Source organism: Triticum dicoccoides, chromosome 5A (genome assembly GCF_002162155.2).
Source record: "Triticum dicoccoides isolate Atlit2015 ecotype Zavitan chromosome 5A, WEW_v2.0, whole genome shotgun sequence".
Lineage (NCBI taxonomy): Eukaryota > Viridiplantae > Streptophyta > Magnoliopsida > Poales > Poaceae > Triticum > Triticum dicoccoides.
Window position 1 is genome coordinate 430,546,855 of NC_041388.1, and position 20,254 is coordinate 430,567,108.

The 20,254-nt window shown below is 42.4% G+C and overlaps 1 protein-coding gene and 1 pseudogene across 3 annotated transcripts; one reads left to right on the forward strand and one right to left on the reverse strand.

Annotated features, from left to right (window-relative positions):
- The first annotated feature begins 1,817 nt into the window (after positions 1-1,817).
- Positions 1,818-8,134, forward strand: LOC119302097 (annotated as a pseudogene).
- A 367-nt stretch (positions 8,135-8,501) lies between these two features.
- On the reverse strand, positions 8,502-9,889 carry LOC119302100. 3 transcript variants are annotated; one of them, XM_037579119.1, is made up of 5 exons: positions 9,792-9,889; positions 9,432-9,590; positions 9,264-9,317; positions 9,064-9,133; positions 8,502-8,929 (listed from the first exon to the last, which is right to left on the reverse strand). In XM_037579119.1, the coding sequence occupies exons 2-5, from the start codon at positions 9,483-9,485 to the stop codon at positions 8,877-8,879; spliced, it is 231 nt and encodes a 76-aa protein (XP_037435016.1). In that variant the 5' UTR covers positions 9,486-9,590; positions 9,792-9,889; the 3' UTR covers positions 8,502-8,876. The 3 variants fall into 3 exon arrangements, with proteins under 3 accessions (XP_037435016.1, XP_037435015.1, XP_037435014.1); XM_037579118.1 differs by having other exon boundaries at positions 9,432-9,571; positions 9,792-9,884; XM_037579117.1 differs by having other exon boundaries at positions 9,432-9,866.
- Positions 9,890-20,254: the final 10,365 nt, after the last annotated feature.

The window sequence follows — 20,254 nt, forward strand, 5'->3', positions numbered from 1 at the left end:
CTTAGCTTTGGGGTTAAGAATCCGAAGTTCAACCTTGTGGTGAACTCGCCATCATCGGCGCACGTGGCGGTGATTCCTTCTTGAAGGTGTAGCTTAGGAGTTGTGTATTTTTCGTTTATGTTGTGTCTTGTATCATAGGGTTAGTGATTATCGATCTTGGGGAGTTACTATCGCGAGGTATATGGCCTCAAGGTTTGTTTTTTGCTTTTTTTCCGGGTTGATGTTGTTCGGCTGCTGGATTTTGCTCTATTAATAATATATATGGCTGCATGCATTTTCCTGAGCAGAGGACGGGGGTTATCCTAGTTTTAAAAAGAACATATGGAACTTCTCTACGTACGTTTTCTCTTTCTCCTACGAGCGTTTGGGTGTGGATGTGTCTGAGAAACAGAAGACTTCAGCCTCCCAGGTCCTGCATGCTTTGATAGGATGGACTTTTTTTAATCAACGGTTTTGCCCGTCTGAAATTTAAATGGTTTAAAATTCATGAAACACATTTAACATTTTTCACCCGTCTGAAATCTTACGAATAAAATGATTTCGATCGGTTTCACAAGTTCACATTCCAGTTTTATATTGTTTTTCATTTTCAAAACTTACATTTCACTTTTCACTGGCTTGTTTCAGATAAATCATATGTACTTCAATTGCACATTTTTGAAAGATCATATTTCACTATTAACAAAAAACCATTTCACATTTGTAAATGAACGGTTTCACAAGTTGACATTTCAATCCAGATTGCTTTTCACTTTCAGAACCTACATTTTTTTTTCACTAGCTTATTTCACAAAAAGTACATATAGTACATTTGCATATTTTTATAATAACGTGTTTCACAGTCTTGAAATAGGTTTTCTAGTGAAATGTGAAACGTCGAAATTTAAATATGTTTGAGATGTATCCAAAATTGGTCTAGTTCCAAAGTCCCTGTGCCAGTAATCCAAAAATATAAAAGCCTCATAAATGTGTCTATAGTTTAAAAGATATTGTTGCTTTAGATTGTATACAATGAAATAAAGTCTATGGATTTGTTCTGTGAGTAGAGAGAGAGAAGAGAGTTGCATGCGTACCTTGTGTGACAAAAAGTGACCTTGGACCCATAAAGCTGACATTGATTTGACTAGAAAAAAATACAAAATATATACTAACACAATACATCTAGATGGGCCATGCATCTGCACGAATCTTAGCAGAAATGGATGCTCTCAGATGTATCGGCACGAGACGGAATCGCGCAAAATGACTTTCCCCAGCCACCCTATCTACAGCCAACATGTGCCAAATAGTGCTTTCCGCGAGGAGCTTTGCTCGCTTGCAGTTGACGCCTATGTGCCTCAAATAGACAGGTTGCGCTTGAAGCGGTGTGCGAACGGCTGAACCAGTAATGTGCCAACCTAAGCCTATGAAGGGGTTATTTTGGGTTTATGAATTCTTCTTTGCTTTTTATTGTTATCTGCCTTTTGTAAATAAAAGAAATTAGGAATACAAAAAAATGAATGTGTACTTGGAAAATATTCACCACGGATTATTAAATGTATTAAAAAGTGTTCAACACTTATTTAAAAAAGGATCAAAATAATCAATGTATTAGAAATAACGCTTTGTTTTACCGTATCGTTTAAGCCGATTTTTGCGGGGCCTGGTATACGGGATCTGTTAGAGATGCTCTAACAGTGGAGTCATCATTAGTTTGGCATTGTGCTTAGGGTTTACAGCCATGCCGCCATGCTTTACAGAAGCCATGACTCGATACGCACTGACAAGATGATAGGATTAACAATTGTTATGCAGAGCATGCGAACGTACGGAGCCGGAGAGAAAATGCAGCCCCATAATGCTGGTCGAAGCAGTCACGGCCACCAACCTTCCAGGTAGTGTCCTCCTTGCGCGTTGCTTCCCACTGCTGTCGTCTCCATTTGCTGCTACTGCTCTGCCGGATCTGCCAATGGAGACGGTGGAAGACCCCACCCTGGAGCCTGCGATTGGGTGGCTTGCCGACACCATCCTTGCAAATCTTCCAGCCGGCGGCAAGCTGGACTGGTGGATCCACCAAGCTGGCCTTGGCAACGAAACCATGAAGCTCAAGGCCGAGGTCGAGGCAGTGGAGATGGTGGTTTCTGCTGTGCAGGGGAGGGCGGCCGGAAACAAGCCTCTGACCCGATCTCTCGCTCGTCTCAAGGAGCTGCTCTACGACGCCGACGATGTGGTCGACGAGCTCGACGGCTACAGGCTCAAGCAGGAGCTCGAGCCAGGTAATTTTACTACTGCGGTTTAGATCCAAGTATCTGCTTAGTTGTTACTAATTGGCAGTTCCAATTTATTTTCCCTGGAGCACGACGACTATGCTAAATGTCTGCTTCACTTTCTCTTCTGCCTTAGAGACACTGCTCCAAACGGATGGACATGCTGGAGCGCAGCAAGTTGAGAGATCTAGAGAAAATGATGACGATGTACAGAGCAACGGTAATAGCATGTTGCAATCCAAGGAATGGAATCACTTCGAAATCACAGAGTTTGAACAAAACGGAGGGCGTGCTAGAGCAAGATGTAAGAGCTATCAAACAGAGGTTATGTGCGAAACCAATAAGGGGTTATTAGTTTGGCGCAATCATTTCAAAAGCAAAGGTTGTCGCCAGAAACGTGGAGCAAGTGACCCTTCTTCAAGGTACCTAAATTATTTAGGACAACGCCAACGCCCACACGTGTGGTGGGAGTCAAATTCGCCCACACGCCATGTCACCGCATGCATGTATGTAGAAATCTTTTTGGATTTTCAGTTTTTAAAATGTTTTATCTCTTAAATGAAAAATCCGATTGAAGATCCGTTTACACCATTAAATCCCTTGCGACGAGATCTTCGAAACTAGATCTCATATCGATATATTTTGGTGAAATTTTTTTTTTGGTTAAAAGTTGTCATGTCTATTACACATGAATTGCCATGATATTTACAATGAAGTTGCCATGATATGTTACAGCTATTTTATTTTACATTTAAAAGTAAATTTTAACATATTATAAACGGGGAATTAAGAAACTAGACTTGCCATGCACCATAAACTAAAATTTCCATGATACATACACTTAAAAGTGCCATGGTTCATAAACAAAATATTTTCATGATCAAAGTACTGGAATTGCCATCATCAAAAAATTAAAATTGCCATTATCTACAAACTAAAATTGCCACATGGCAACTTTAGTTTAAGCACTATGGCAACTAGAGGGTAAACATCATGGCAACTTCTGGGCAAAAAAAAAAAATTCGTCGAAACATATCAACATGGGGTCTAGTTTTAAAGATCTCGTCGAGACGGATTTAATGATGAAAACAGATTTTTAATTCGCTTTTTTAATTAGGAGATAAAACATTTTTAAGCCAAAAACCAAAAAGATTTCTGCTGATGTCATATATTCATACGTGGCAAAATGAGTGGTGATGGAGGCGTGTGGCCGATGTGCAAACGCCCACACGTGTGGGCGTTAGTTTTTCCGATTATTTATGCCTTGCACCGCCACATTTTTGGGGAGTCTTGTTTTATACATCTGCTTAAGGGCGTATTTATGGTTCTCACTGCCAATCCTTGATCTCTTTCTTATTTCAGCACCGCTGATGCTACTACAGTTTCTGTGCCTGTTGCAACTGGCAATTCGTTCAACAGAGAAAGGATGAGAACAGGTCAGGAGTCAACACACATCACCACAGCTAACCCAAACGGGTGGAACAAGGACGGATTTTCTGAAAGGATACAAGACATTACTTGTCAGCTGCAAGATGGACGAGAGGCTATCACAAGGCTTCTCAAGATACTTGGGTCCAGTGGTGCAATTTCAAATACCCGTCAGAGTACAATCTCAGATCCATGCAGAAGAACAGCAAGTCTTGTTCAAGGGAAAGTGTATGGGAGAGATGAAGAGAAGAGATCCATCAAATCACTGATAAAAGAACAGAAAGCAACTGCCGGCTTAACTGTTTTGCCTATTTTAGGCATCGGAGGAGTTGGGAAGACAGCTCTGGCTCAGCTTGTATACAATGATCTAGCTGTGGAAAGTCAATTTGATCACAAGATATGGATTTGGGTGTCCGACAACTTTGATGAAATGAGACTCACGAGAGAGATGTTAGATCACGTCTCCCAAGAAACACATGATGGCATATGCAGCTTTCCCAAGCTTCAGGAGGTCTTGAAGGGTCATATTAAATCAAAGAGGGTTCTACTTATTTTAGATGATCTCTGGGAAGGCATGGATGATGGCCGATGGAACAAATTGTTAGCTCCGTTCAGTTCTGATGGTGCAACTAGCAATATGATAATTCTGACAACAAGAAAATCATTTGTTGCCAAAAAGAGAGGTACAACTGGACCAATTAACTTAGATGGTTTGAAAAATGCTGATTTCTGGCCAATGTTCAAAGCATGTGCATTTGGTGATGAGAATTACAAAGAGCAAGCAAGTCTCAGTGACTTAGGACAGAAAATAGCACAAAATTTGAAAGGAAACCCATTAGCAGCACAAACTGTTGGGGCACTATTAAGACATCATCTTATTGTGGATCATTGGAATAACATTCTGAAGACTAAAGATTGGAAATCCCTACAACACACTGGTGGTATTATGTCTGCCTTGAAGCTTTCCTATGATGAGTTGCCCTACCCTGTAGGGCAATGCTTCTCATATTGTTCTATATTCCCCTACGGTTATGGATTTCTTGCTGAGGAGCTAGTTCGTCTTTGGATTTCACATGGATTTGTGAAGCGTGATCATTCAAGTAAGAGTTTGGAGGAGATGGGACGGTACTATCTTACTGACTTGGTGAACCAGGGCCTGTTTGAGCAGGTTGAACTTGAATGTCAAACTTTCTATGTTATTTGCGGCCTGATACATGATTTTGCAAGGCTAGTTCAAGAACAGAGTGTGCAGCTTTGGATGGTTTGCAGTGCAATGAAATTTTGCCAACTATACACCATTTGTCCATAATAACCAAATTTGTATATCAGAGGGATGGTCAGACTAGGAATATACCTCGTAATGAGAGGTTTGAATTTTCGTTGCAAAGTATAGTCGCATCAATGAGAAAACTGAGAACATTGGTGTTAATTGGAGAATATGACTCTTTTTTCTTCAAAGCATTCCAAGATGTCTTTGAAGAAGCAAATAATCTGCGTCGGCTACAAATGTCTGCAACATCTCCTGATTTTAATTCCTTTCTCTGTAGCTTGGCAAATCCTACACATCTTCGGTATCTAAAAATTCAATATGGTCATACTGAGCAGAAGGCTTTGCCTCGTGTTTTGAGCAAGTTCTTCCATCTTCAAGTATTGGATGTTGCTTTCTTTAATGCATTGCATACGGTTCATCTAGAGGATTGCGGAGAATGGATAATACTTCCATCTCTGGAAATGCTTCGGTTTCTTAAAAGGTTGAAGCTGAGCAACATGCAGAGAGTAAGAGAAGTATTAGTTCCGCCATTGGAGGAATTGGTTTTAGATCGAATGCCAGATTTACAGATATGTTCATGTACTTCTGTGGGGGATATGAAGTCTAGTTTAAGGGTGCTGGAGATCTGGAGTTGCTCTGCACTTGAGGTGTTTGATCTATTTCAGAAAGGTTATAACTACAAAACTGAGCTTAAGCCGCCGATGCCTAGCCTGAGGAAACTCATTGTGGTCGGTTGTCCTCGTTTGCAAGTACAGACCCCTCTTCCGCCTTCAGCCACACTTTCTAAACTATTAATCACTAGTGTTTCAACAATTATGTCAATGGAGGGACTTTCCATGGAAACATTAAAGCTTTATGGATATGGACTTCCGAGTGAGATGATGGCACTCGATGACAAAATTTTGGCATTCAGTAATCTTAAGGATATAAAATACTTGCAGATATTGTCTTGCAAAAGCATGACATCTATTTCATTCAAAGGTTTAAGTCAGCTCATCTCTTTAAAGAGTTTGAAAATAGAGTATTGCAGAGAAATTTTCTCTTCAGATGTTGTGCCAGAGCAGACCCATGAAGACATGATAACTACAAATGAGGTTGCTCTCCCATATCTTGAAAGTCTTTGTATTAGAGATTGTGGAATAACAGGGAAGTTGTTATCTCTGATGCTGCAACATTCACCAGCCCTGAAGGAATTGACTTTATATGAATGCCCGCAATTGAAATAGCTAAAGATAGAAGAGGAAGGAAAGGTTCAATTAAACTTTATCTCAGGTTCCGAGACTTCGTCATCAGGATATGTAGATGATGCATGGCCAAACTCAGATGTTGACGGAGTCGTGCACATTCCGCTGAATCTCATAAGGATAACCATTGGTAAATGACCTCATCTAATATTTGATGGGAGTAGGGAAGATTTGGTTGGATTTACCTCCCTTGACAAAGATGCCCAAGAGAAGGGAAGATGTCTCCTCCCACAATCACTTGATCAACTTGTTTGGATTGATTATCCCCAAAAAACACTACGACCCTGCTTTGTGCGGAATCTCACACGCCTCAGAAAATTAGAAGTAATTGAAGGAAGTTTGGAATATCTACAGATGGATTCCTGTACGGTGTTAGAAGAATTGGAAATTGAAAATTGCCATCTGCTCATCACTATAGAGGGCATACAGTCGCTTGGAACCCTTAGGTCTTTGGTATCATTTGTGAACTCAAGCATGGAATCTCTACAGCTGCATTCGTGCACGGCGCTGGAACGTTTGGAAATTCAGTACTACAGCTCGCTCGTCTCACTAAAGGGCTTGCGATCCCTCATGAACCTCAAGCATTTGAAAATACTCGGTTCCCCTGCCTTGGGTTCCCTTACCTCATTGGTGAGTAATGAGCCAACTGAGGGAATTTCAAGTCATAGCTGTGAGTTATTCCCTACATTGGAAAGTCTCGAGGTCGATGATTTGTCTCCCCTTAACACGTCATTCTGCAAGGGCCTCACATGCCTCCGAAGCCTAACGCTTACTTTGTCGGATGAAATGAGACTAACAGATGAGCAAGAGAGAGCGCTTCTGCTCCTTAGGTCCCTGCAAGAGCTCCATTTTAATGAGTGTGAACTTATAGATCTTCCTGCACGGCTGTGTGTCCACCCTTCCCTCAAGACGTTGAAGATCATAGATTGCAATCTCATCGCAGGACTTCCGAACGAAGGCCTCCCACCTTCACTGGAAAAGCTGGAGATCTACGACTGCAGTGTCGAGTTATCAAAACAATGCAGATCGCTTGCAACAAGCAAGCTAGAGGTCGAAATTGATGGGAGCTATGTGGCCTGATCGCTCAATATCTTTGTAAGGTATACTTCTACCATACATGCCCAGTTTTTTTGGACTAAACAACAGATCGTACAATTATATGCTATTGGAGGGATTGTCCAGGCCATCCCTGTCCTGGCTCACCTGTTGCAGTACTTAGCTTAACACATTTTTCTTGTGATATCAACAGGTTTGGTTTCACTTCAGAACCTCATTCTCGTGTGGTCGCGATAATGGTGTCTTACACTCATAATCTCAATGTTTGTTCTCTCAACTTGTTTGTATTTCGGAAATCGAACTGGGGATTTATGCTGTAGGAGAAGCCTAGTGTTTCTTTGTCATATCAAAAACCGAAAGCTTCATGAGGTAAATCATGTCTTTCTGCTGTTTATATATTATTCATCTCATGTTCAGAATTAAAAGAGATGATTGTTTTCAGGTCCTTGACCGGATGCAGAAGTTAGGTCCACATATGCTGGGAGATCAGTTTGATGATGAGACCACATCACGTGGCCCGCCAGCAGACAACAAATTTGAATTTAGGCATTTACCTTGAACCCGGCCATCTGATTTGTCTTTCCAACAAGACGAGTTTCTCCTCCCTGAGCTGTCTTTTCCGCCGAGACGACTTTCTGTTCATCTCCATTCTATGTTCAGGCTTGTTGCACTGAATGTCGGTGACCTGCAGGGTAGTTCCTATAATTGCTTAAGATGGCCGACTTGAACCCTATTCATTTGAGTGTCTTTTGTATCATTTGTTTGCATTGTAGTTTTGTGGAGCGTGTTTTGTTCTGAGTTCACAGTCACACAAACATATATTCAGTTGTACTTACTATTGAAGTGCTTAGGGCGTTCCTGTTTCTCCTAGAACTAGCAATTTGTTTCTCTCTTATGGGCATGAATTGCTGCGTGGGTTTTGAATTTCATGATCTCCTGGGATAGACAAGTTGAATTTTATACAGGATTATATCTATTGACAGGCAAAGAAGGGCGAAAGTCAAACTAGAAGTAGTTAATGTCATGCAACACTTGCCCTGAAATGGCACAACAGATAAACAAAATCCTCTTTCTGCTCAAAAACCTTGAGGTCAGACCAGCGTCACCCCTGTACCCAGTCCTGTCCAAGATTGTGAGTACATGCCTCAGCTGATACATGACAAGCTATGACATGAGCCAAAGTGATCCAAGGTTAATTACTGTCTGGAAGCCAACATAAGGAAAACAACAACAAACATGCTATACATAGGAACTGAATAACTCAACAATCCGGCAGGACATAAATATGCATATATATGAAACCATGTTAGCTGTCACTGGATTATCGGTTCAGAAAGACTTCAAATCATCCTATCACCTTCATAATGGTTCTATTTTGACTACAGTCCGGTATCTACTCTCCATATTCAGAAAGAAATGAGACTGGATCATAACTGGCAACCAGCTTGTAATGACACCACCATTATTACACAGAAAACTATATAAGTTGCATACACGTTGTCTGCCATTCCTAAGACAGTTGGATTGGAGAGGATTCACGGAGATGTATGAATGAAGCAGCAGAAGCAGTATAAGTCGCGACTTCAAAGGCGCTTATTGTGCCGTGGAGCTGCTAATTCCTGCAGTGAACCTTCATGATGCCTGATCCAGCTTCTGCAGCTTCGCCTTGGTGATATCAAGTTGCTCTGAATAAGAATTAGAGAGGGAGGAATCATGTTACCACCATGAAGGGGAACACATACAAAAGAAGAAAACAATCAACATCACCACTTCCAACAACAACAACAACAACGACAAAACCGATGAGCCTCGACCGTACTCTGTTGGGACGCGACGGCGGATTTGATGTCCTTGCGGAAGAAGATGTTGCAGGTCTTCTGGTACGCGGCCTGCGCGTTTTTGCAGCAAGTCAGACAGTTGGTAAGTCATGAGCTGTTACTATGCATCACACTAAATCAGCCCAATTGACCATCGCCTGTATTTCACCAAATTCATGGAGAAACTTAGGGAGATACTTACCCTGGATGGAGGCAGGTTGTTGAGCTCACCGATCGCCACTTGGTGCGCTCTTACCTGGACCAAATAACACATCAGATTATCTATCTTTTACCATCGGCGAATGAACAAATCCAAAGGACCGCAAGGCGCACAAGGTGTAGAGAAACATGGGACAGATAGCCCTATTACCTCCTTCATAAGCTCCATCTTCTTCATGTCCACCTCCTTCGCCGCCGCAGCCATGTCTCGCCGGTGCCGGAGCTGGAGGTCCGGCTCCGCTTCAGGACACCTCAGTCAGACAACCGCAAATGAGCAGCAGCTAGCGATGCCTAAACGAACGAAACGAATCTGGTTCATACGGAACTCTTAAATTAGCGCTGAAACCACGCCGCCGCAAAAATCGAATCTAGTGGGATTCCAAAGCCACTCCACCCCCCAGCGAACCCACGACCGATCCAGAAGCGAGCGAGGCCCGCCCGGCTGCGGCTACGAGAAGGAAGATGGATAGGGTTCTAGTAGGAGGTTCTATAGAGGGAGAGGGAGAGAGACCTGAGTAAGGGGTGGCGGACGACGGCGGCGCGACGACCGGGGAAACAAGGGATGGGACCAAGAGACCGTGAGAGCGGAGGACGACGGTGCGTGTCGCCGCTGACTAACGGCCCATATACTCCCAAACCTGACCAGATGGCCCGGCCTGGCCTAAACAGGCCAGGCAAGGCACAACCCTTTCGTTTTTTTGTTTTTTTCGGGTTTTCGGTTTTCTACCGATTTTCTTAGCTTTTCGACAAAAAAATCGAAAAACAAACTGTGAGAAAAAACACATTTTCTTGTTTTTTCTTCTGTGAGAGGCATGACCGTGTCTCTTGGAAACAAAAAAAATGCACTTTCTTTTTTTTTCTTTCCACGAGAGTGATGGTTTTGCTTTTGCGAGAGGCACGGTTTTGCTTTCGCGAGAGGCAATGTTTTGCTTTCGCGAGAAGCACGGATTTGCTTCTGCGAGAGGCACGTCGTGCCTCTAGGAAATAGTTTTTTGAAAGGGAGAAAAAGACGTGCTCCTGGTGTGGCTTTTTCTTCCGGTTTTTTCATGAAAAAAAGTTCTTAAAAACCTATCAACATGATATCTGATTTTGAAGATCTAGACGTGAGGAATTCAAGGGTGAAAACGATTTCAGATTTGGACGCACAGCTTAAAAGATAAAATGTTTTAAATAAACGAATTTATGAAAAAAGGGAAAACTACCAGATAACGACAAGTGACGTACATGTAGTACTTCATTTGTCGCAACCTAGGAAGGTGGAAGTGATCTTTGAAAGAAATACTTCTCAATTAGTGATTTCGGACGGGTTGGCTCATAGCATGTTTATCCCCTGATCTTGGGCTGGTTTAGGGGCTAATATGTATTTGAATTTTTTTTTAAAAGGAAAAGTAAATGGGTCGTGCCGTACCCAACCTCCCAGCCCAGGCACAACCCTAGGTAGGCCATGTTCTCGAAATCACTAATTAAGTACTCCTTTCAAACATCACTCTCACCTCCTCAATTTGCGACTAGTCGCGCACTGCATGCGCGACACTTGTCGTAATCTGAGAGTTTTCCTTTTTCATACATCTGTTTATTCAAACATTTTATCTCTTAAATCGTGCGTCCAAATCTCGAACTATTTTCATCATTAGATTCCTCGCGTTGAGATCTTCAAAACTAGATTCCATATTGACACGTTTTGACGAACTATTTTTTCACAAAAGAACCCAGACAAAATAAATCGGACGGAAAAACTGAATAGGAAGCATGTTTTTTCCCTTTCCGAAAAAGGCACGACCGTGCCTCTCTCGATAGCACCACGGTGCCTCTCGCGGAAGCTAACCCTTGCCTATCGCGGAAGAAAAAAAATAGAAAACGCATTTTTCGTGCCCCTTGCAAAAGCACAACCGTGTCTCTCGCGAGAGCACAACCATGGTCGCGGAAGCAAAATTGTGTCGTGCGGAAGGAAAAAAACAGAAAACGTGTTTTTTCCGTTTTCGAGAGGCACGCCCGTGCTCCTCGCGAAAACACAACCGTGCCTCTCACGGAAGGAACAAATATAGAAAACGTGTACCCTAAACCGTGCCTCTAGCGAAAAAAACAAAAAATGTGTTCCTTTTTCGTTTTCGAGAGGCACGGCATGAAAGCACAAACGTGCCTCTCACGGAAGGAAAATCGTGCCTCTTGCGAAGAAAAAAATTGCCCCAAAAGCTAAGGAGGACCGGTGAAAAACCAAAAAATAAAAAACATGAAAAAAAATCGTTTAAAAAGCCGAAAACGTGTGCATAAAATAAAAAGAATAAAATCGGATAGGAGCATACAGAGCGCGACACGTGACTTAGCCCACTCTCAAGTGATCGTTGGGAGGCTCCCGAAGAAGCGCTCGAAGGAGGACCGGTGAAAAACCAAAAAATGAAAAAAAAACATTTAAAAACCAAAAACGTGTGCGTAAAATAAAAAGAATAAAATCTGATAGGAGCGTCCAGAACGCGACACGTGATTTAGCACACTCTCAAATAATCGTTGGGAGGCTCTTAAAGAAGCGCTCATTTGCTCTCTCATGTTCTGGAATGACCCAATTATAAAACGCGTCGGGCTGTGGAAAGACACCACAGCCGGGCACGTGGGCTATCGCGCAAGCACACCAAGATCAACCCATTTGGCCACCTTTGTATACAGCCTGGCCTAAATTCATACAACCCTTAGGGGTGCTAACGCAGTAATCAAGGAGCCTAAAAAAATTGAAGAAATCAAGGCCATGTAGAACGAGACGGAGCATATTAATTTCTGCCATGAACGAAGGGAGGTTAACATACTACCTCGGTCTCGGTTTAGAGGGCGTGTGCGTAGGTCTAGGTTATTCATTTGACTAACTAAATATGAGTAATATGTCACCAAAAGTATATCATTAAATTCTTAAGCGGATGCAGTTTCTAAACCTATATTTTTATCACATATAATACATATATAGCTAATTAAATTCTCCACCTAAAACGACGTGCATACCCTGTAAACCGAGACGAAGGGAGTAGCTAAAAATGTTCTTACTTTTATGTCTGGCTCCTAGATTCATCGGATTATGTAAAACTTTCTGTTGAGATTTAATAAAGTCGGGCATTTCCCTCAAAAACAAGAAAAAAACTACCATACAGAGCGCCTCCCAGCGATTGAGGCACCTGGATTGCGCTAGCGGACTCCTCCGTCCGCTCTAGTGTACTAGGGGGCTGTTTGGTTCACAACCTGAGAAACTTGCCTGAAAAATGAGCGCCGACACGGCACGCACTGATTGCTCTGCCTGAGTCAGGCCTCAATTTTGGTGGCCTGGCTCCCACTAATTACGTGCCGGAAATGCTCGTGGCAGGCTGGTCGAATTGTGCCGAGGCGCCAACCAAACAAGGTGCAGGCAGTTGTCCGGCTTCGGGTCAGGCACTTTTCTCTAAGGGCAGCAACCAGACAGCCCCTAGGCTTGTGTGTTGGTTGACCATTGAGTTTCTAGAAAAACAATGTTTGCAAATCTATAAAAACTTCATGTGTTTGAAAAAATTAAATGAATCAAAAAATGCTCACTAATTTTTAAAAATCGAAAATAAAAAAAGATCAAGAATTCTCTCAAAGTTTGCCAATTTGAAAAACATGAATTAATTTCAAAAAAGTTCATAAATTTAAAAACTGTTCATGAATTGGAGAAAATAGTCAAGAATTAGGAAAAAATGTAAATAAAATGGAATAAAATCCGTCATAGAAAACCAGAAGAAAAGCCGTCCAAAACCGATGGGGAAAAACCTACATGGGCTGCCCATATAGAGCTAACGTAGGGGGATGTGAGAGCACTATCTACGGTTAATAAATTAAACATTGTGGCGAATTCATAAAGCTTCGAGAGATTGGCTTAAAAAATCTGCGGTTAACTGTCAAATAGTTTTTTTTTCAGGAGGGGCTTTGTCTCGCTCGCAGCGAGCAAGAGCTCCTGGTCGACACCTATTGGCATCAAATCAACATGCTACGGTTGAAGTGAGGTGCAAAGGGCTGACCAATAACGTGCCAACCTAAGGGTGTATTCTGAAACTACCCAGCTTCTCCAAAACTACCTAGATTCAGCTTCTACACTATAATTTGCCAGGCAACACTAGGTAGTGGTTATTTTTGGTTTATTCGTTTTTCTTTGGTTTTTTGCTGTTTCCTACATTCCATAAATACTCCAAAATGAATGTGTATTTTGAAAAATATTTAACACATACTAAAAATGGTTAATGTATTCGAAAATGCTCAATGCATGTTTTAAAAATGTTCACCATTTATTAGAAAAACTTCCTCGTATATTAAAATGTTCACCATGTACTTGAAAATATTAACTGTATTTATGTTTAAAAAGTTCTCCATGTGATAAAACATTTCATCGTGTTTTACAAAAATATGAATATTTTCATGTATTAAAATTATTTTCTTCATGTTTGAAATTGGCCATTGTTTATTAAAAAAGAAACAGCAAAAAAATTAAGAAAGGACTGGAAGGAAAAAACAAAAACTAGCAAAAGGGAAACAAAATCCACAGCAAAAAAACTGAAAAAAAAGACCCTGGAATGACACCACAAACGAAACAGCATGAAAAAAAAAATGAAACACAGGCCACAATAGAAAAAAAACATTGCTGCAATGCAACTAATGAAATAGTAGGAAAAAAAACAACAACGGAAAACCAAAAAGAATCTCCAGCAGGTTAGCAAATGCCAAAGTGGGCCTACCCATATCCATTCGATGTGTGCGGGCAAAAAATAGGATTTTGATCCCTCAAAAAAGAAAAAGAAATAGGATTTGCCAATGCGAGCATCCCTCTCCTCAAGTGACGAGCTATTGGGCTGGACCAGTACCCTGTTGCTTCACTTGATTGTTAGTTGCTTTCTCTGATTTTCCTTTTTGGTTCTTTTGTATTTTTGTTTATATTTTGAAATACACTAAATATATTTTATTAGCTATTTTTTAAATGGTCATCGTGAATTTTAAAAATGTTTATGCAGTGTAAAATAATGTTCACACAACTTTTAGAAAACGTTCATGCAGTTATATTATTAGGGTATATATAGTTTGCATGATCCCCATTATTATGCAATCACCTCAACTCCTCTTAATAGTACGGTTATCCTATGACTCCCCAAAAAAAACCTTCGAGTCTTCGGAAGAATCATCACCCATTTTCTTTTTGAAGTGGGGGTCAACCAACTTCATATAAACTCATCGAGAGACCAATGTCCTGAGATAAACTTAATAACCAACACTGGTCTCACTAACCACATTATCATCGACACCAAAATATCATTAGGGACTAAATGCACTTACAATTTTGTATGTGCTTTGTTAAAATCGATCTCATTTCAATATCAAACTCAATTCAGACACAACCTGTCCAACATAGTATTGAACCAACATGAACATGTAAACCACATTTGATCACAGCTAAAGCATCATGCCAGCTATTAGATCTCCTCATAAAAACATTATATACTATATTCTATTTGTGTGTGGCTAGTAGACCAGAATCCACTCTTGGGATATTTGTAAAATTGTATGATTTATATATCTATCTCGAGATATTTAAGAATATTAAAATATGCACCATAACGCACATACATACACTATAGTTTGACGCGAATTTCATATAATAATCGATGACAATATGAGATTTCATTCATTTCTATTTTTAGGGTTTAATGGGATCAACTTAAATTTTAAGAGAAATTATTTGGAAAAAAAACTTTGTGGCTACATGATACAATTTACATTTAGTATGGTGCGTGTGTGGTGTATATTTCAATGATAGATGTTAGAAATACATATCAAAACATGTTATTATTAATTGTGGCTATATACAATATAATAGTTAACTTTATAATTTTCTATAATAAATCAAAGTAAGTAGGAAAGTTTAGTACAAATATTATATGTTTTAACTCGCTTTGAGCCTAAAGTTTGGATCGTCGTTGTAGATACGATGCCAACATATTGATTCCATTCATCACAAACTTTCATACTGGGTGTTTGCAATGCAATGAAATGAACAGAGTGCAACTCTGGGTGGTTTGCAATGCGATGAAACTTTGCCAACAATACACCATTTGCCTATAGTAACTAATTCTGTATATCGGAGGAATGATCCGATTAGGAATATACCTCGTAGTGAGAAATTTGAATTCTTTTTGCAAAATATAGTCGCATCAGTGAGAAAGTTGAGGACATTCATGTTAATGGGGGAATATGACTCCTTGTTCTTCAAACCATTCCAAGATGTCTTTCAAAAAGAACATAATCTACGTCTACTGCAAATGTCTTTAGTATCTCCTGACTTCAATTCCTTTATGTGTATCTTGGCAAATCGTACACATCTTGGGTATCTAAAAATTCAGAATGGTTCTACTGGCTTTGCCATATGTCCTGATTAGGTTTTTCTATCTTCAAGTATTGAATGTTGGTTTTTTAAGTCATTACATACGGTTCATATAGAGGATTGCGAAGAATGGAGAATACTTCCATCTCTGGAAATGCTTCGGTCTCTTAAAAGATTGAAGTTGAGCAACATGCAGAGAGTAAGAGAAATCATGGTTCCGTCATTGGAAGAGCTGGTTTAGATGGAATGCCAGATTTACGGAGATGTTCCTGTACTTCTGTGGGGGAGATGAAGTCTAGTTTAAGTGTGTTGGAGATTTGGAGTTTCTCTGCACTTGAGGTGTTTGATCTATTTCAGAAAGATTGTAACTACGAAATTGAACATAAGTCATGGTTTCCCAGCCCTAGCCAACTCATTATGGTCGGTTGTCCTCGTTTGCAAGTACATAACCCCCTCCGCCTTTAGCCACATATTCTAAACTAATAAGACTAGTGTTTCAACAATTGTGTCAATGGGGGGATCTTCCATGGAAACATTAAAGCTTTATGGATATGGACTTCCGAGTGAGATGATGGCACTTGATGACAAAATGTTAGCGTTCGATAATATTAAGGATATAAAATACTTGGAGATATTGTTGTGCAAAAGCATGATATCTATTTCATTCATAGGTTTAAGTCAGCTCATCTCTTTAAAGAGTTTGAAATAGAGTACTACAAGAACTTTTCTCATCACATGTTGTGCGAGAGCAGACCCATGAAGACATGATAACTGCAAATGCGGCTACTCTCGGAAGTCTTTGTATTAGAGATTGTTGAATAATAGGAAGTGGCTATCTCTTATTTATGACATTCACACGCCCTGAATGAATTGACTTTATATGACTGCCCGCAGTTGAAACAACTAAAGACAGAAGAGGAAGGAAAGGTTCAATCAAACTTTATCTCAGCTTCCGAGGCTTCGTCATCTTGATATGTAGATGGTGCATGGACAAGGTCAGATGTAGACGGAGTTGTGCACACCCTGTTGAATCTCACAAAGATAACCATTGGTAAATGCCCTCATCTAATATTTGACGGGACTAGCGAAGACTTGGTTGGATTTATCTCCCTTGATGAAGATGCCTAAGAGAGGGGAAGATGTCTCCTCCCGTAATCACTTGATCAACTTGTTTGGATATTATCCCCAAAAAAACACTACGACCCTGTTTTGTGGGGAACCTCACGCGTAGAAAATTAGAAGTGATTGAAGGAAGTTTGGCATACCTACAGATGGATTCCTGTACGTCGTTAGAAGAACTGGCAATTGAAAATTGCCATTTGTCGTCGCTATAGAGGGCATACGATCGCTTGGATCCCTCGGGTCTTTGGTATTATTTGTGAACTCAAGCATGGAATCTCTACAACTGCATTGGTGCATGATGTTGGAATGTTTGGAAATTCATTACCGCGGTTCGCTCGTCTCACTAGAGGGCTTGCGATCCCTCCTGAACCTTAAGCATTTGGAAATACTCGGTTCCCCTGCCTTGGGTTCCCTTACCTCATCGGAGAGTTATGGGCCAATTGAGGGAATTTCAAGCCACAACTATGAGTTATTCCACGCACTGGAAAGTCTTGAGGTCCGCAGGGCTGGGAAACCAGACTAGGGCTGGCCGGACCTGACCGGAGGACCGCAGGGGCACCACCACCAGGGGGGCCAGGCAAAGAAGGCCCAGACCCCGCCTCCACGCGCGCCAAGGCCCAGCCCAGCCGCCGCCGGAAGCAGAGCCGCGAGCCCGCGCGCCAGATCCGAACCACCCCGACCGAGAGGAGGAACCGCGCGCCGCCCGCAACGCCCACAGCCCCTTCGCACGGCTGCAAGCAGTCCGCGCCTCCGCCGCCAGCTGCCGCCACCGCGCCTTCACGCCCCGTGCCCGCGCCACGCCGCCGCCCGACTCCGACGGCCCGCGCCACCAGGAACCGAGCAGGGGAAGGAGAACGCCCCGCCGCCGCTGATGCTGGCCGGGTGAAAGATCATGGATCTCGCCTAGAGGGGGGGGGGGTGAATAGGCGCTTTAAAATAATTACGGTTTAGGCTTGAACAAATGCGGAATAAACCTAACGGTTAATTTATCAAGCACAAAACCTAAAACAACTAGGCTCACCTATGTGCACCAACAACTTATGCTAAGCAAGATAAGTAACTATGAGATAGAAAGATATATGACAAAGAACAATATGGCTATCACAAAGTAAAGTGCATAAGTAAAGGGCTCGGGTAAGAGATAACCGAGGCACGCGGAGACGACGATGTATCCCGAAGTTCACACCCTTGCGGATGCTAATCTCCGTTTGGAGCGGTGTGGAGGCACAATGCTCCCCAAGAAGCCACTAGGGCCACCGTAATCTCCTCACGCCCTCGCATAATGCAAGATGCCGTGATTCCACTAAGGGACCCTTGAGGGCGGTCACCGAACCCGTACAAATGGCGACCCTTGGGGGCGGTCACCGAACCCGTACACTTTGGCAACCCTTGGGGGCGGTCACCGGTACCCGTCAAATTGCTCGGGGCGATCTCCACAACCTAATTAGAGACCCCGACGCTTGCCCGGAGCTTTACACCACAATGATTGAGCTTTGAACACCACCAACCGTCTAGGGTGCCCAAGCACCCAAGAGGAACAAGCTCAAGGGTACCAAGCACCCAAGAGTAATAAGCTTCTCAAACTTCACTTCCACGTATCACCATGGAGAACTCAAACCGATGCACCAAATGCAATGGCAAGGGCACACGGAGTGTCCAAGTCCTTCTCTCCCAAATCCCACCGAAGCAACTAATGCTAGGGAGGAAAATGAGAGGAAGAATGAAAGAAGAACACGAAGAACTCCAAGATCTAGATCCAAGGGGTTCCCCTCACTTAGAGGAGAAAGTGATTGGTGGAAACGTGGACCTAGATCTCCTCTCTCTTTTCCCTCAAGAACTAGCAAGAATCATTGGAGGGATTGAGAGTTAGCAAGCTCGAAGAAGGTCAACAATGGGGGAAGAACACGAACTCAAAGGATAAGGTTCAATGGGGAAGAAGACACCTATATATAGTGGGGAAACCAATCCAACCGTTACCCCACTGAACACCCACGCACAGAGCGGTACTACCGCTTGGGCAGGGCGGTACTACCGCTTGAAGCGGTACTACCGCTCCCACCCAGCGGTACTGCCGTGCTGACGAGGAGGTCAGGTTCCTGGCCCCAGAGCGGTACTACCACGGGAGTAGGAGCGGTACTACCGCCACTACTTCCGCACTTAGTACCGTAAAACCCGACACAAAAAACATTAGTCTCGAGTTGAGGCGGTAGTAGCCCGGAACCACTGCGGTACTACGGCCGAAGCCCACAAGCGGTACTACCGCTTGGGGAGCGGTACTACCGCTCTGGGAGCGGTACTACCGCTTGAGTGCTTCGGCGGTACTACCGCTGAGGACCGCGGTACTACCGCTGGGGCAGGTCAGGGCAGGCACAAGGGAAGGAAAGGCTGCACCAGAGCGGAGAGAAAAATAGAAATGCCATAACTTCTTCATATGAGCACCGAATTGAGCAAACTCAAGCTTGTTGGATACAAGACAACGAGTAGCATCAAAACGGCGACAACAGAGAAGAACCGGCATACCCTCCAACATCGAAAACATCATAGAAGATGCAAGTGAACTCCGTTTTCGATGAACTCGAGCTTGTCATAAAAAGACCAAGAGCTCCAAATCTCACAAGGAAAAGAACCAAACAAGAACCAATAAAGATGATGCAAGGATGCAATGGTTTGAGCTCTCTACGAACGATACGATCAAGCAACTCATCGAGAGCCCCCCTTGATAGTACGGCAATCGATCCTATAACCCGGTCTCCCACAACTACCATGAGACCGGTAAAATAGAAAACCTATCAAGGGCAAACCTTTGCCTTGCACATGGTCCACTTGAGCTAGATGATGACGATCTTGACTCCCTCAAGTTGGACCACTTTTCTTGATTGCGTTGGCTCGATGAAGACTAGTTGATTGCTCCCCCATACTCCACTATGGGTGAGCCTCTCTTCCGCACATCTTCACAAGTCCATTGTCACCACAATGGACGACAAGCTTCAAGCATTTGATCTCTTCGTGATGCTTCACTTGAACTTGCACACCACAACCTAACCCCACAAAGAACTCTCACGAAGATCATGGGTTAGTACACAAAGCGTAATTGACAATGCTTACCATACCATGGGATCGCTTGATCCCTCTCGGTACATCTTCTATGCTTTGTGTGTTGATCAACTTGATTCACTCTTTGACTTAGTCTTGATCAACCTTGAATCTTTCCAACTCTCTTCATCTCGATGATGTCTTGAAGGTAAACATGAATGATCACACACTCTTCTTCTTCAAGACATGTTTGCTATAAGCACAACACTCATATGACCAATCTTTGGATAATTCCTTAATAGCACCTTGGTCATCACAAACTCTCCTTGAAACCAACAAATGGACTCCAAGAAAAGCCTATGGACAAACCCTTCAAATATAACTCAAGGCGACCATTAGTCCATAGAGATTGTCATCAATTACCAAAACCAAACATGGGGGCACCGCATGTTCTTTCA